Source organism: Microtus oregoni, unplaced genomic scaffold (genome assembly GCF_018167655.1).
Source record: "Microtus oregoni isolate MIOR12 unplaced genomic scaffold, Mior012 000021F_ref0000039, whole genome shotgun sequence".
NCBI classification, from domain to species: Eukaryota; Metazoa; Chordata; class Mammalia; order Rodentia; family Cricetidae; genus Microtus; species Microtus oregoni.
The window spans coordinates 38,756,915-38,775,151 of record NW_024543080.1 but is presented as its reverse complement, the minus strand read 5'-3'; the positions used below and the strand labels follow the sequence as shown (position 1 = coordinate 38,775,151).

The window sequence follows — 18,237 nt, the reverse complement described above, 5'->3', positions numbered from 1 at the left end:
AGATAGGGTTCCAATTCCCAGGAGCTGAACATTTACATTCTGAAGAGGCCAATACGGATGCCAAGATTCTGGGGTAATGATACTTACATCAGCACCTGTGTCCAGCAGGCCAGTAATAAAAATTCCATGCACACACACTCTCAGCTTAGGTCTTTGATCATTTTTAGAAGTTTGCCAAAACACATGTAACTTATCTTTCTGATCATTATTGCTTGTAACAGTAGGCATGGGGTTTCCTAATTGTCCTGACGAGGCACGTTCTCTGCAGAAACTGGAAATGACTGAACCATGTTTGCCATGGGGGCCTGTGAGGCCCCCCCTCTCATGTTTCCGGACTGTATCAGGTTGCCTTGTCTATCTCTTGTAGACCTGCATTCATTTGTCCAATGTCTGCCTTTTCCACATCTTCTACATAAACCTGAAGGCTGAGTCCTATGTCTGTTATTTCTAGAAGATGCATTATTATTATTATTATGATTTCTGAAAGATGCATTATCATTATTATTTCTCAAAATCCGTTGTCTACAATTCCTTTTCATATGACCCATTTTGTCACAATTAAAACATTTGGTATTCTGGTGTCTCCTTTTACCATTGGAAATTGCTTCTTCTACCCATGCTTCAGTGCCATAATCAAAATTATCAACACTGAGTGTATGCAAGACCCATTCTTCCAAGGGCGCTGATCTGAGCTTTAAAGGCCCCAAAATCCTTTTGCATTCCACATTTGCATTTTCATAAGCCAAAGACTCAATCATTATACGTCTTGCTTCTGGGTCAGATATCCCTATTTGTACAGCCTTAGTTAATCTTTTTAAAAAGTCACTAAAGGGTTCTCTCTGACCCTGTTTAGCTCTGACAACTGATTCCATTCTCTGTCCTGGGTCTTGTACCCTGTCCCAAGCCCTTAAGGCTTCTGTAGTACACATGGAGAGTGTGTTTTCATCCAAATTAGCTTGTTCCTGAGGGTCGGAAAAGAGCCCTTCACCTTGAATTTTATCTAGGGAAATATCAATTCCCTTCGCTTTTTCCTGCTGTTCTAAAAGTCTAGCCTCTTGCCTGAATAAGCATTTCCATTTCAATTGTGGTCCACTCTCAAGGACCGCGGAGCTCAGCTGGAGCCAGTCCGAGGGGGTTGCTCTGCTTGTCGTGGCCCAAGATCTTAGCATCTCTTTAACAAAAGAGGCTTGCATCCCAAAAGTCATGACAACCTGTTTTATTTCCTTGAGATCATTCATACGGACAGGCTCCCATGTATCCTCCTTGATGACCCTAGGGTTTTTGGAACCAATCTCCTTCTCTGTTGTTATTACTGGAAAGGCATGTAGAGCTGTAGGTAGAGCTTTGTGGAAATTGTCCCGGAGAGATTTACCCACAGATGTACTTAAAATTTGCCTTTCTACCCTTTGCTCTTCTTCATCAGAATTTAGAAATTCCTCAATCTTTTCAATTCTATTCACCATTGCCTTCTGCAATGTCTGAATCTCCTGTCCAGAATTATGTTTCAAAGCCTTCATTGAGGATTCTAAAGTATGAAGTTTGTCCGTTAGAGACAACATCTCATCTTTGGACATAATTTTTATGGCATAAACCGTGCCTTCTTGTATTGACAATCTTTCTGTCAATCTGTCATAAGCTTTAGACAAAATCCGATTGTCACAATCAGCAGTTTTGATTCTCTCAGTTAATGTTTCATTTCCTACAGAAAGGGACTGAAGCTTATGATCCAAATCAGCTGTTCCCTCTTCCATAGTAATGAATTTCTCCTTAATATCAGCCACTAATGTTTCAGTTCCTACTGAAAGGGACTGAGGCTTACGATCCAAATCAGCTGTTCCCTCTTCCATAGTAATGAATTTCTCCTTAACTGGAGAACTTCAAATTGATTCTTGAGAAGATTGTTGTCATTCTCAATTGTTTTTAAGCGTTCAATCTCTGCCTTAAGAATCCTGGACTCGTCTCGTAAAGACTTTATCATATTTCTATTATCAAACCGTTTAGTGACAATGAAAACTACGAGTCCCAGAAGGATCCATAGATGTGGGATGATAGACACCTTTTGTAAAATCTCCCACATGGTACAATTAAAAAAACTGTTAAATTCTTGAATACTAATGTGTTCAGACATTTTATTTATAAAAGAAAAATTTTTTACCTGCAATGATTGGTTCCTGCCAGTGGTGGTCTCTGTGTTTTTGGAGCCTGTCCTAGAACTAGCTCTTGTAGACCAGGCTGGCCTCGAACTCACAGAGATCCGCCTGTCTCTGCCTCCCAAGTGCTGGGATTAAAGGCTTGCGCCACCACCGCCTGGCCAGCCTCAAACTCACAGAGATCCACCTGCCTCTGCTTCTGAAGTGCTGGTATCAAAGGCGTGCGCCACCACTGTCCGGCCAACTCACTTTGTATCAGACCAAATCTGCCACTGTGTTGGCTTTTGTTGCAAAACCCCAGGTACTTGAGCTTCTGCTAATTCAGGCAGTGGGGTTCTGCTGCAAACTTAGCCAAGGCAGGCAGAATGGGCCTGTGTGGCTGAGTGTGTCTCGGACTCGGCACTGGGGCCCGAGTCACGAACTAGAAAACAGCACCCGGGAGTGCTTGAGTTGGGGGCAAAATAGCCCACGTTGGACGCCAAAATGTAACGGCGTAAACGAATGCAGACAGATTGTAAAAATATATATACAGCTTTAATGGTAAAATAGACTTACAGAACCACCGTTCCCTCGGAGACCAGGAAAGCAGAAGAGATGGTTGGGAGCAAGCTTGCCTAATTTATAGGCAAACATTAGCCCGAGGCGAACACGACCCCAAGGGGCGGGACTTATCCCTACATGTAGCTGTGTTTTACCAATCACAGTTTGATGTTTAAGGGGAGAGTTGAGAGATTTCATAGATGCTTTTTGAAGTGAATATTCCTTTTTCCCATTTTAAAGAAAACCTAAGATTTACTTACTTGCATGATATAAATACAGTGTTTTAGCTATATAAGTTAATTTCTCAATCATATATTTCAAAGAATTAATTTAAAAACTCAAAAATTTTATTGGGTTGATAAATAAGAAAACCCAGTGGTTGGCCTTTTTTCTTTTTCCTTCTAATTAATCTTTTAAGACAGAGGTGTTTGTGTGTATATGTGTGTGTTTTCTTTTGAACCTAAACTGGGACCCCATTTTATTATTGTTCTGCATCCTTTAAACCTCATAATGTATCATGTTACCATATACTTCGGAGTTCTAGCCACATCCTTCTGGTTCACATTGATGACTGTTAAGGCTATTTATTACCAAATAATTACTACTATTAAAATATTTATTAAAAATAATTGTGGGCTGTACACTGTGGTGCACATTTTTATTCCATATTGTCCTCCAGGAGGCAGAGGCAGCCAGATCTCTGTGAGTTCAAGGCCAAAGTAAGGCAAGGCCAATCTACCTAAGTCCCTCACCAGCCAAGGCTGTATAGTGAGGCCCTGTCTCAAAGAAGGAAGGAAAAAAGAAAAAGGGAGGAAGGGAAAGAAAATTGTATTTAAGAATGATGAACATTGGGCTAGATAGCTCAGAGGTCTTGTAAGAGTGCTGGCTGCTCTTCCAGAGGTCCTGAGTTCTGTTCCCAGCAATCACATGGTGGCTCACAGCCATCCATAATAAGATCTGGCACCCACTTCTGGCCTGCATTCTAGATGCAGACAGAACACTGTATACATAATAAATAAATAAATCTTTAAAAGAAAAAAGTTCTAGAAAATGCAGGCTGCCCTTACTGACAGCATACAGATGAGTTGTTTTTTCCAAGTGGGGAAGAGCAGAAAGGATTTCAGACTCCAAAGGACAGCTTTGGGGAACTGAGAATTTCTTGTGGTGGTGGTGTGGCGCACTCATGCTAACACCACCATAAGGTATGAGAGAGTCTCTCATTGGGGGCGGGGGAGTTCTTTCTATAAAATTTAAATTTTTAGTTAAAAGCACAAATAAATGGAGTCAAGGACTATGGCACTATTCAGCATGACTAAATTTGCCTTTTTAAGAATTAAATTTACTAAAAAAAAAAAAGAAATTTACTGTGTGTGTGTGTGTGTGTGCACATGCACATGCGTGTGTGCATGCATATGTTACACTGTGCTTGTGGAAGTGAGTCAACTTGAGAAAGGAATATCTTCTCATCTTTCTTAGGTGGGTCCCAGGGATAGAAAGCTACACAATTCTTTCAGAGATAGTTTTGTTAATTTTTTCCTCCTATAACTGCAGACTAATAGCTGCTAACTCATTCTTGTTAGAATTTAACAGAGGATTTCCATTATAAGATTTGCCATGTCTTTAAAATTTATATAATTGTTAGAATGACTTTTTGTTATTCTCTTGCTCAGAATATCTTTTGTTTGTATTAGAAATAATACTTTTTAGAGAGCCTATCTCCTTTTGCTCTTACAGTAACATTGCTCTGTTCTTAAAAATCCTATGTGTGAGACATACAAACTATGTATTTTTGTTGACTTAAGCTAAGTCGATACCTGTTTTGAACATTTTCTAGTAGTCACGTATTCTCTTTATCTCTTTAGTTTGTTATTGGGAAGGGGGTGTCATGCATCAGTGGCACATGTCTGGAGATGAGAGGACAGCCTTCAGGAGTAGGTTAATCTTTTGTTAGGCTTGCAAGGCCGGCTCTACTTGCTGAGCCGTTTCCTTCACCACTTTCTCTATATTTTTACGTAGTAAAACGCTACTCTTCTATACTTTTACATCGTAGGCTGTTTTAATCCAATCTTTCTCCTAGTATATAAGACAATCTTGTACAAATGTGATTATAAACTTGATAAATATGCCATGTATGGTTGGATGAAACAGCTCTCACTTTGAAGGAATAACAGACAAGTTATAAATATATAAATTTAGGGCTGGAGAGATGGCTCAGTGGTTAAGAGCATTGCCTGCTCTTCCAAAGGTCCTGAGTTCAATTCCTGGCAACCACATGGTGGCTCACAACCATCTGTAATGGGGTCTGGTGCCCTCTTCTGGCCTGCAGACATACACACAGACAGAATATTGTATACATAATAAATAAATATAAAAATATATAAATTTATAAATATATAAACTGATAAAATATAAATGACCACGACCCAGAATATTAATTTAGGTCTTTTCAAATACAATGTTTCAATGTGGAAGAGTTTTCATTTTCATGGAATTTTATGATAATAGCTCAGACAGTTATAACTCAAGGGAATATAAATGTATGTTGATATAGTCAGTTGGTGGTGGCACATGCCTTTAAATACCATCACTTGGGAGGCAGAGATAGGTGAATCTCTGCGTTTGAGGCTAGGCTGGGCTACAGAGCTAGTTTCACGATGTTCAAGACTACACAGAGAAACCCTGTTTTATCAAAAAGCAAACAACATCAAAAAGACCTAAAACACATTGATGGAAACAACAGAAAAGTAGGTTGCAGCAAGATGAGGAGATAGACCTTGTATGCTATCCAATAGCAAATACTCTTAGTCCTTTGGTGGAAAACTAGGTAGCATCTGAGAAAAGAAAGGACTTTACTTCCTTGTTCCTGTTTTAGGAATACCATCAGCTTGTTTACGTACACTGTTAGTATTGAATAGGCTGAATTTGAAATGCCTTGCTTGTGATAGTATAAAGATAAAAATGATAGCCTCTGATAAGAATATGGAGCTTTGGACTGGGAGAGACACTCAGAAGTTAAGAGCACTGACTGTTCTTCCTTCTGGAGTTCCTGAGTTCAATTCCCAGCAACCATCTCAAAGGAGATCTGTTGCTCTTTTCTGGCCTGCAGGCATACATGGAGCAGAACACTGTATACATTAAAGAAAAAGAATAGGGAGCTTCATTTTGTGAGTGCAAAATGGAGCTCGAGGTACTCATCTTGGATCAGTACAATCTTAACTTTTCTTTCTTCAAGTCCAATTTTGAGAACAACAGAAAAAACAAAAAAAGTTAAGGTTATTGTCAAGTATATAATTTGCTGATTTAAGGTATATATCTCCTATATATGTGTGTGTATGTGTATACATACATATACACATACATTGTTTTATGACTTCCATTTTGAAATGTTTGTTTTATTGCTTAATAGATCAGCAAGCTTTTTTTTTTTTAAGTGCTCATGGTGAAAACTTCATAGACCATGTAAAGTACTGGCCTTCAGCAGATAATTCTTTCATTTAAATGTTTTTATTCTTCAAGAATTTCATGCAGGCCGGGCAGTGGTGGCGCACGCCTTTAATCCCAGCACTCGGGAGGCAGAGGCAGGCGGATCTCTGTGAGTTCGAGACCAGCCTGGTCTACATGAGCTAGTTCCAGGACAGGCTCCAAAACCACAGAGAAACCCTGTCTCGAAAAAACCAAAAAAAAAAAAAAAAAGAATTTCATGCAGGGCTGGAGAGATGGCTCAGAGGTTAAGAGCACTGGCTGTTCTTCCAGAGGTCCTGAGTTCAATTCCCAGCAACCACATGGTGGCTGACAACCATCTGTACTGAGATCTGGCGCCCTCCTCTGGCGTGTGGGCATACATCGAGGCAGAATGTTGTATACATAATAAATAAATAAATTTAAAAAAAAGAATTTCATGCGTACATACAATGTATTTTGATCATTTTTCCTACCTGATTCTTCCCAGATCCTTCACTCACTCCAGAGTTTGTTTTAAATGTAGAATAATCCATCCCCTCTTACCCATGAGGATGATTCCAAGACTCCTTCCCCCCAGTGGATTCCTGAACCTAAGGATACTACTGCATTCTTATGTGCTGTTTTTCCTTCATGCACACACTTAGTAAGAGACGAAAGGGACAATTACAGTGTTTTAATAAGCTGTGGAAATTCTCAAAGAGTTGATGAGTACTAATATTTTGAGATCTCAATTGAAGGTGTACCGGTAAAATTGCAGAAAGCAGAACTAGATACAAGTAGACTGATTCTGGTCTTGAGCTCCTGTAACAAGTTTTTCAATTAGTTGACTTTATTTCCTTTTCTCCCTAAAAGACAGTAGGTGGTAGGTAACCTTGTATTGGAATATTTTTGACTTTTGTGGTTTTCAACCCAGGTGACAGCCTCATTCCCACCCTCTACCTCAGTCTTTGTATTAGGAGATCTTTTATTGGCATCTGCTAGTGGAAGGCAGATGTGGTGTCTTTAAGCATCCTTAAATGCAGGGCCTAAGTCTGTACAGCTGAGGTGTCTAGGATGTCAGTAGTGCAAGATAGAATCCCTGCTATATTTGGTGAACTCTGTGTGGATTTTACTATGTGTGTTTCTTTGGAGTACACCATCACTTTTTAAATAGCTTAAATTACAGAAAATAAGTTACTAAGCCTTAATTGCCAGATAGTATTAATATTAATGATTAACATTCAGTTAGTACATTTTAATACTCAATACTCTTTTCTGTTGCTGTGGTGAACACCATGACAAAAGCAACTTGGGAAAGAAAGATTTGTTTTATCTTACACTTTTAGGAAGTTAGGGCAGGAGGAGCTCAAGGCAGAAAGCTGGTGACAGGAAATGAAGCAGAGACCACGGAGGAACTGACTTGCTCCTCATGACTTACTGAGCTACTTTTCTTACACAGCCTGGCCCACCCATATGATCTGAACTCTGAAGGATTAAGAAAATACCCCACAGACATTCCCTCAGACCATTCTAATGATGCCTTTCCTCAATTTGAGATTCCCTCTTTCTAGGTATGGCTAAGTTTGTGTCACGTTGACAGAAAGTAACTGACATATTTCTTTTATTATTGTTGTTGTTTTTGTGAGAAGCTGTTTGGCAAATCCCTGTTGCAGACAGCCGTTACTAATGATTACTACTAGACTTTAGTTACTATTCTATTTGTGTTCTAAGTACTCAGTGAAGGGAAAAAAGAAAAACTTAAGCTGCCTCATGCAGCCATAACACCCTGAGTTGCTTCTAGTACTAAACAGTTGTACAATGCCAAGTGCCTAGCATGCAGGAGCTTTTAGTATGTCCTAGATGAAAAGATGGATAGGTGTGCTATCAGAAATAATTCTGTTCAAGTTTGATAAAATGCTCAGTAACACAACACTCCTAAGTCCTTTATCCAATATGCCTGCAAAGCTTTTGTGGAAGTCCCCATCCCGATTCTCTCCTGAAGCCTGTATATTTAAGAGCTTGGAATGGCTTTTAAAAAAGAAAACAGTACTGATATCTGTAACTTGCTGATATGAATTGCTCGTCAGTAAGGGGTTAACTTACTTTGAGGTATGTTTCCCCCTCTTCCAGCAGCTGCACAGAGGAGAAAAACATCAGATTCATTAAGTGGCAGAGTTAAGATTCAGACCCTGTTCTTTTTCATAGCAAAAGCTATTTCTTAGCCAGTTTACTACCTGTAAGTAGTACAGCTTTGTCTCTGAGGTAGCTAAACTCTGCTGTGTCAATTCAGGAAAGTTACTCAACCTTTTCCCATTTCTAAAATGTGCTTGGTCATATATCATCCTCAAGGTTGTTGGTTATATTAATACTTGCTTAGGAAAATTAGCGCAGCCTCACTGCTCAGTGTCAGTCTTTATCTCTGTGTAACAGTCCTAGCTGTCCTGGAACTAGTTCTTGTAGACCAGGCTGGCCTCAAACTCATAGAGATCCACCTGCTTCTGTTTCCCTAATGCCCAGCTCAGTGTCAGGCTTTTAACAATGATATCTTTATAGAAAGAATCTACCTCTCAAGTTCTTTTACTTGAAGCTTTTATAGTCTGTCTGAGAAGATAGGAAACCACAACCTCATAAATATTAGCAAATAGTCATTGTGATATAACTGAGACTGTAAATATTAATAGAATTAATAGAATTTCCAAATTAATAGTTTGAGAAATAGGCTTGTAGTCAAAACTTTTCAAGAATATAGCTGCTTTTCAAGTTTCCTGCCTAAAACGTTTGTACAAATTTTGATAAGATGTTGGCTTTCTCTTGACTTTATGTTTTTATCTTGTTTTGTTTGCTTATATTTTTGCCTTTTTTTCATGTATGCTAGGGAATCTTCCTCAATCTTACTTCCACTTTATTCCTTTAGGCCAGGGTCTTTTAATCAAACCTCAAACTTGCTAGTATGACTGATCTTACTCCAAGGATCTCTTGGCTCTGCCTTCAAGGCTGGAATTACAGGTGGGTCATCATACTTACCTGGCATTTAAATGAATTCTGGGAATCCAACCCTCTTGCAAAGGTTTTAATCACTGAGCCACATTTCCAGCCCCCTTGTTTTATTTTTTGCGCCCCCCCCCCCCCAAGTCCAAGTCTTACTCTCTGAACTATCAGTCACCTGCCATAGTGACATCTCTAATCCCTTGCTATGGCCAGCTTATCCAGTCCCTGGTCATTTAAGGGCTTACTTCAGTGCATGGTCTTTGATTCCCCTACTCCTTGACCTAGGTAGACACCATGTTTCAGCGGTAGAGATCCATTCTCATTGCCTACACTGTGCTATTACTTGCCATGCCTTGCAATCTAAAAGATTTTTTTCTCAGTAAGAATACATCATTAAGGTTAGCTCATTTGACCCCTTTAGCCACCCAGAGCTAAGTGGGTTGTATTAGCACCTCTTTTCAGATATGAAAATAAAAGCTGGGTGAGGCTCAGTGGCTTATCCAGGCAATTTAGTAGGCAAGTAACACAAATATATAATTCCCTACATTTAATAACTTTTGACAGTTGACAGCTTAGTATTATCATTTGGATATCCATCTGTTTGGAATGTTTGTCTTTATTTGCAATGTAAGTAGAATAATTAAAATTAAGTAAGAATATTTGATTATTTGTTTTGTTTTTTGAGACAGAGTTTCTTTCTATAGCCCTGTCTGTCCTAGAACTAGCTCTGTAGACCAGTGTCTTAGGGTTTCTCACGGCAACTCTTATAAAGGAAAATTCAGGGAGGGGGGGGCTTACATTTTCAGAGGTTTAGTCCATTATCATCATGGTGTGTTGTAATGGGGCCGCTTGTTTGTTCCTGGCTGCCTGGCAGCTCAGACCCAAAATAATCACACAGAAACTATATTATTTAAAACACTGCTTGGCCCATTAGCTCTAGCTTCTTATTGGCTAACACTTATATCTTAATTTAACCCATTTCTAGTAATCTATGTATCGCCACGTGATTGTGGCTTACCAGGTAAAATTCCTAGCATCTGTCTCCAGTGGGGCTACATAGGTTCTCTCTAACTTCTTCCTCCCAGCATTCAGTTTAGTTTTCCCTGCCTAGCTCTGTTGTACCCTATCAGGCCAAGCCAGTTTTCTTTATTCATTAATGGTAATTACAGCATACAGAGGACAATCTCACACCAGTGGTGCAACGTGGTGGCATGCAGGTGGACATGGTGCTGGAGACCTAAAAACCTGTCCTTCCCCACAATGACACACTTCTTTCGATAAGGCCACACCTCCTAATAGTGCCACTCCTTTTGGGGGCCACTTTTCTTCAAACCATCACAGCCAGCCTGGCCTAGAACTCAGATATCTTTGCCTCCCAGAGTACTAGGTTTAAAGTATGTGTCATCACTGCCCAGCGACTTTTAATTTTGTAATGTGTAAAACTATTCAAGAATTGAGCTTCTGCTTAAACCTAGAGGTTTTTTTGTTTTGTTTTGTTTTTCTCTGTGTGGCACTTAGCTTGGTAGGATAATTAAGTGAATTAATGTACATTGATGTTTTTATAAAACATTTGCTTAATAAGCATGTTACAGTTTTAATTTTATGTAATATTGAATTCTTTTAAAGTTTTATACAATTTCCAGCAATTTCAATTTGCTTCTATGAATCCGATACTTTTAACAACATCCTCTGGGCAATTGTATATGTTTGTGTATAGGTGACAGGCATTTCTAAATCCTTACATGGGACTGTTAGTTTGGGATCAGGCAATAGCAATTTGGGTGATTTGATGTTTTGTTGTAACTCAAGTGTAAAGCTAGATGAACAAGATAAGCTATAGCAGTGTAAATTTTCATTGGGTGGGGGGTGTGTTTCTAGAACACATAGTTTTTTGGTGTAATAATTGCCTTGGCTGTCCTGGAATTCACTTTGTTCGAGGCTGGCCTCGAACTCAAAAAGATCTACTTGCCTGCATCTGCCTCCGAAGTGCTGGGACTAAAGGTGTACGCCACCACATCCAGCTGTAAATTTTAATTTTAACAACCAGATGCAGAGTGAATGTGGGCATGTATTGTCCTTTGCACAGCATTCTTTAAGGTAGCTCATGTTTTTGTTTCTGTTTCGTTTGGTTATTTAAAAAAATGTTCATGAGCATTTCTCTCATCACAGATATAGTGAAAGATTTTGTCAAAAATACTATCCCAATAATAATAATATTTATATTTGATTTCAGAGAAGCTATGCGAAATTATTTAAAAGAACGAGGGGATCAAACAGTACTCATTCTTCACGCAAAAGTTGCACAGAAGTCGTATGGAAATGAAAAACGGTAAGATTATTGGGGATTTTTTGAGCAAATAGGTACTTACTGTACAATTTGCATATGGTTTATATTTATATCTGAGGCTATATTTATTACTGGGCTTATTTTCATTGTAGAAAATGAAGAGAAGACTTCTTAAAGGGGATAAACGGTGAACTGTGGCATGTTCAAGTCAGAAAAATTTAGTGAAGACTATCTGGGCACATCCCTAATTTTAGAAAATTAAGTGTTTTCTTTGGGACTGTGTTCCACTGAGGAGACACATTAGCTCATTTGCAAAGCAGTTTTCCTTTGGGGATAATGTGTAATTTGATAAACAACTGCAATCTCCCCTCCCTTTGGTGCCATTTTAAAAGAAAGAGGCAGTTGTGACACAATTCTGTAATCTTGTAATTTTGTAAGCAAAGTACTCCTGCTGAGGCAGGAGGATGACAAGTTCAAAGCTTCTCTGGGTTACAAGGTGAGTGCAAGTGCCTGTGAGAGTAACTGACTCTGATTCAGAAAAGTCTAGGGCTGGTGCTGGAGTGATGGCTCAGCAGGTAATAACACTTGCTGATCTTCCAGTGGACCTCGAAGTTCAGTTTCCAGTGCCTGTGTCTGCACTGGCTCTAACTCCAGTTCCAGGAGAACTGGCATCCTTTTCTAGCCTCTGTGGCTACCTTACATATGTGGCTTACACGTACATGTGCACGCTCACACATCTTTTTTTAAGAGGTTCGGGAATACAGTTTAGTGATAGAGGGTGTGCTGGTACACACAAGGCTCTGAGTTCAGTTCCCACTGCTGTGGTAGTTAGGTAGGCAGGCAGGCATATAGTTGCACAGATAATAATACATAAGTAAAGGCTAAAAGATTATAACTGTAAATGTATCTTGAGGTCAGGTTAAGTTGAGCTTCGGAACCATTGTAAAGAGCTCCCAACTTAACCCTATCTATACCTGTTAGTTAAGTAAGTTTACCCACCACATAAACTGCATATGGCAGCAGTGTGCATCTATAGGCCCACCTGCTTTAGAGGCCAAGTCAAGACAGTTACTTGAGCCCAAGAATTCCTGGGCTACCTTGCAAGGTCCATAAAAAAAAAAAAAAAAAAGAAATAGAAATCTTTTTCATACTCAAACATAAGTGACCACTATAGAAATTATCTGTAAAGGTAATTAGTGAATGTTATTTCTGTGTTGTCTTTTTTATGAAAGCTCATATATCTCATTGTGTTTGGCTTAAGGATTTCTTGTTAGTTCATTTTTTGTTTTCTTGTGTATTTTGTTTTGTTTTCTTTTTTAACTTGGTGTTAGAGATCAAACCCAGGGTTTCATGCATAAAGTGCACATGGTCTACCACTTGGTCACATCCTCGTTCAGCATAACTCACTCAGCTGCAGTTATCACAGGGTGGGGCAAGGCAGTGAACAGAACCTGGCCTAGACCAGGTCATTGTTGTAGCAGAACCTCATCTCTGTTGTTTTACTTGATTCCAGGAATTCTAAAGCATTGTCTTTCAGACAGCATTTTCTGTGAAGCATTTATGGGTAAAGATAACATGCTTGGGAGCTGGTACCAAACTGTGGGATTGGCTAGGGAGGATGCCTAACTGTAGCAGAAGGAATTAAAAAGTTTGGAGACTGGGTTGAAAAGAGTGGAAGAAATCTTTGAATGTGTGACAAATGAAGTGACATATGAGCAAAGTAGGAAAATATAAATGTATAATTAAATACGGACGGCTGTGGCTTATCAAGTTATTGTAAGCATTTTAATGACTGCTTTTTACTGCAGCAGCCTGTTTTTACCTTCTGTTATTTACTATGTCGTAGTCAGTCCATAACCCCTGTTAAACACTTGAAGAATCTTAGCTTTTGATCCCCCGCAAACAAAACAAAACAAAAAAAACCCTTGATGTTTATAGTAACTACTCTCCAATATATTTTGAATCGTGTGTTCTGTTAATGTTTCCAAGGTAAACGTGCTACTTTACAATACAGGAAGAACCCTATTGACTTGATTTGTGTGTGTAGGGCACTAAGGCCCTCTTTAGTGCTTTACAGGATAGGAGATAATCAGGAAGTCTCTTCCTTGATCTCTGAGCTGAAAAGAAAATAAAGCTATTGAATTGATAATTATGACTAGTGTAAACAATATTTAGGATCCATACATCCTCCTGTTATAATTATTATTCAGCTGTCCCAGGTGTCTGCAGACTGGGGTGGTGGGGTGGTAGGGTAGAATCCCAGGCCTTTATCATAGTAAGCAGGCTCTCTAAAGAGCTACAACCCCAGCCCTATTTTGTTTTAAGTGACATGTGAAACTTGGTCACTGATTTGTAACCAAACAGAAGTCGATGTGAATAACAAACTCAAGCTAAATGCTCTTTTGTTCATGAAGTTGGCACTAGAAATTCAGGTTTGGGTATGTGTGTAGGTATGTATGTATATTTGAAGTAGGGTTTCTCTGTATAGACTTGGCTCTCCTGGAACCAGCTCTGTAGACCAGACTGACCTTAAACTTGTCAGGTTCAGGTTTTTAAATAATGAAATTTTGTGTATATGTGTTCTGTTTAACAGAAAACAGTTCTTAATTCTAGAGCCAAGCATGAATGGTCATGGTTCAGGAACACAGATTAAGGTTGCCTCTAATGCTGTTTTCTGGTGTGAATATGATTTGTCAGTTTTACAGCTATATAACAAAAAGTCATAAATCAAAAAAAAAACTTTTCATGGTTAGTGGGCTACAGGAAAGGTTATACTGCTGTCTGATGACATTCTTAGCTATTGGATTGGTGAAATCTAGTGATCTAATAATAATGTTCTAGCAGGTGTTACATAATAGTTATAGGACTTTAGGTCAGGCACTGGTGGGCAGTGAATGGCTGTTGAGGAAACTGAAGATAGCCCAAGAGAATTTGGCCCTGACATCCCAACTCTCCACAGTCTTTGCATTCTAATCAGTCAAGCAGCCTGGTGACATGGGTGTGACCCTTTTCTGGGTACTTTAGTTCACACTGGCCAGTTGTTTTCTAAGGAAAACAGGAGTGCTTCTCACTGCTGAAGAATGCTATGCAAGGCCAGTTGTGCATTTTGATGGGAAATGGAGAGCTTGTTTAGCAGCTCCATTGACCCAGAGAAGAGCTCTACCAATATTAGAGTGGATAATTTTAAGGGAAATGAAGATAAGGGACTCTAAACATGCCTTTGCTCCCATTGGTTAGTTTTTTTGGTACCAGAATTGGAATTCTACAACTTTGTCTAATTCTAGGGGGTTTTCCCCCTTCTGTAGTTTAAAAAAAAACACAAACTCACATTTTTATTTTCCCATTAAGAGAAATCCCAAAGGAGTATGTTATCACTTGGATTCAGTGCTGATGCTGACTTACATTTTACTAAGTTAGCATCTGAGTTAGCAGTTTCAGGATTGAGGAATTGAAGATGCTGAGAAAAGTGTAATCCTCTTGAACATCAGTCAGTCTCATCCCATCCTTCCCATTGATTAGATGAAACGAGACTAGGCCTCACTGAAGCGTGAGGTAAACTCGCTAATGACATGGCTCCAAACATGGGTAGTGCTGGTTCTGCTTTTCATTCTCTGGTATTTTGACAAAGCATCCTGCCAATTAGTTTCGTTTACTCTTTTTTTTTAATTGTTTGTTTTAGGTGCTAGTGCAAGAGGATCTATAAAAAATCATTGTGGCATTTAATTTTATGGTAGATGACTGAGACCTAGTGAAGTAATAAAAGGGTTTGTTAGTCTCTGTAAGAATTACAGAACCACAGGACTGCAGTGGCTTATTAAGTTATTGTAAACATTTTATGATTGTCTTTTATTGTAGTAGCCTGTTTTTACCGCCTTTTATTTGACCATGACTTAGTCAGTCCATAACCCCAGTTAAACAGTTAAAGAATCTTAGCTTTTGACACCCCCCATATATAAATTAAAAGAATGGGGGAAAAAACACTTGATGTTATAGTAACTACTCTCCAATATCTTTTGAATCCTGTGAATTAATGTTTCCAAGCTAAATGTTCTACTTTACAATACAGGAAGAACCCTATTGGCTTACATTGTGTGTATAAGGCACTAAGGCCCAGCGTATGTATGTATGTGAGTTGTGCGTGTAAGGTACAAATATCCTCCTGCGATGGGCTAGTTGTGCTGAGGTTCCCTTGTGGGTTAAAGGGGGTGGTGGGTCTGGTCTCCAGTCTCTGAAAAGAGGAAGGAAGGTTTATCTTCTTGCTGATCTAGGTTCAGTTCTTCAAAAGAGTTGCTAAGGCATGAGGTAACTTGGGGACATGACCACAGACACTTTGGCCATGTTGCTGTCATAAAAAATAATTTCAGTGACTAATGCTAAAAATATCTGGCCAGGAAATTTCATTTATTTCAACAATTTAAATTATTCTTTGTATTAGCATTTGTGCCTCATATTTAGTACACCCATTGAGAGTTGTCATCTGTTTTACTTTTTCATTAAAGGTCAGTATGATTCTTAAAAGATGAAACTTTCTAGGAAGATTGTGTTCTCTGAAGGCTGTGTTAATTTGCCTAATGATATTAATATTCAGAATTGTCTCCTGGTGAGCAAGCAGCTATACTAGAGATGCTCTGGGGACAACTACTAACTAGACATTTAGACTCTAATTCTAAAGTTACACTAAGGACTGTGTTAACTGAAGTAATCTGTCAGGAGCGCCCAGATAGATGTTCAGGTGATGTCGGTGACAAGTTTGGGTTTTGTCTTATCAAACTTAATTGTCATATCAAGTTAAATAAAATCCCATTTTGAAACTATAGATTTTTCCCCATGTGTGTTCTCAGGATTTGAGGAGAAAAAAAATTGTTAAATCATTCACTAAATGAATGACTAAATTTTAAAACGAATAAAATCTTAAGTGTGTACATATCGCCACCAAGTGGGAGAGAACAGCATTGCTTGTCAGTTGAAATGCTGAAAAAGGAGAAAGAAGAAAAGCCACATTGTTCTGCAGCATATGTTTTATAGCAGCTGTTGAAAGTCAGTTTCAAACACAGAAAATCGCCTTAATTTTTCTTTGGTTAACTATTTGGGCATCTACTCCATACTCCCATTAATTTCCTTTATCTTCACTTTTGTATATATATTTATATTTTAAATGATTATTATATTACTACTAAACTATATGGAAATAAAATTTTAGTTAATTTGCTTTTAGGAGTGACAATTTGGGGAATATTAAAGCTGTGATTTCATCTGGATCTTACAAAAGAATCTCTGTTTCAGTACTGACGAATTTATTCTTTTGTTATTTTGAATAATTCTAGTGGCCATAGAAAAATAAGCAGGGCAAGCTCATAAGGTAGTGTAGAGTCTTCATTTTTCTTGTATTGTATGCTTGAAAATTTTTCAGGGTGGAATCTTGTTCAGTGGTTTTGGGGATTTTTTTGTGTGTATTTTTGGGGGTTGTTGGTTTTGTTTTAGCCCTTGGCTGTGCTGTTCTGGAACTCACTACATAGACCAAACTGTCCTTGAACTCACAGATCTGACAGATCTTTGCCTATGAGAACTCGAAGTACCATGAGGACCTTTTGTTTTAAGGAAGAAGGCAAGAAAGCTAGTTATTTGGATAAAAGATATTCCTGCCTTTTAATTTTATACCTGGTTCATTCATTTATTCAATTTGCCTAGCTACTATAGTCATTTGAGTTTTCAGGCCCCTTAACGAGACAGGACCTAAACGTTTTAAGGTATGTACATGTCCACGGGCAAAAGTATATTATATATCATCAAATAAGTACATTATGCTCTACATAAGGATGAATTCATAGTTTGAACTCTGCTTTTTGTTTGTTAGGTTAAGATAAAGTCATTTTATATGGAGAGAACTTGGGAACGTGTATTTTTGGCACACAGCGGAACAAATCTGTTAGTAGTCATGGGCTGAAAGAAGATAGTGTATTTGTTCTTTTGGTTCAAGATGTTTCTCAGTCATGCATAGCAGGTGTTCAGGGGCAAAGATACATAGAACATGGTCTCATTGTAGAGCTCATATCAAGTAACCTACTTATCTTTCCTTAGTTGCCTCGCTTGAACTATTGTTTTAATGCTATTTCCCAGGGGAATTGCCAAATAAAGTTAAATGTAATATACTAAGAATAACATTAAGATTAATGATGCTGTTTTCTTGATTTGAACTTAATTTGTAATCACAGATTCTGTGGTGATTATTGTGCTTAGTGTCTTGCATTTGCCAAATTCCAATAGTGTAGCTCAAAGCCTTGAGCTGTGAGTTTTCAAAGGTAAGCTGCCCAAAGCAGGAGTAATCTAACTGAAGGTATAACTCTCAGATTTTATTAGAGCAGATAAGAAAGTCTTGATTTCAGTCCTTTTGACAGAGTGATTTGTTTTATAGATGACTCACCAAAATGCTTTGTTAGGAATGAACTTCATTGAAGTATGATTTTTGAACTCATATATGAAATATATGAATTCATATATTTTTTTTAAAAATGAAGTATGATCTTGAATTTAATTTTTCCCTGCCCACCCCCCTTTTATTTACAGATTTTTTTGCCCTCCTCCTTGTGTGTATCTTATGGGCAGTGGTTGGAAGAAAAAAAAAGAACAAATGGAAAGAGATGGTTGTTCGGAACAAGAGTCACAGCCCTGTGCATTTATTGGGATAGGAAATAGTGACCAAGAAATGCAGCAGCTGAACTTGGAAGGGAAGGTAAATTCAAAATATACATACTGCACTCATTTTTGCTGTATTTATTTTTAGTTGTTTTTGTGTCAGTGTTTATTATATTTTTTAAGTATTTTTAAAAACAG

General features: G+C 38.4%; 1 protein-coding gene across 2 annotated transcripts in view; it reads left to right on the top strand.

Annotated features, from left to right (window-relative positions):
- Positions 1 to 18,237, top strand: part of Rbpj (recombination signal binding protein for immunoglobulin kappa J region) — a 79,674-nt gene that overhangs the window by 45,239 nt on the left and 16,198 nt on the right. For both annotated transcript variants that reach the window (XM_041671262.1, XM_041671263.1), the window contains exons 3-4: positions 11,353 to 11,448; positions 17,971 to 18,136. In XM_041671262.1, the coding sequence (XP_041527196.1) occupies positions 11,353 to 11,448; positions 17,971 to 18,136 (262 nt within the window). The remainder of the gene's footprint in view (positions 1 to 11,352; positions 11,449 to 17,970; positions 18,137 to 18,237) is intronic.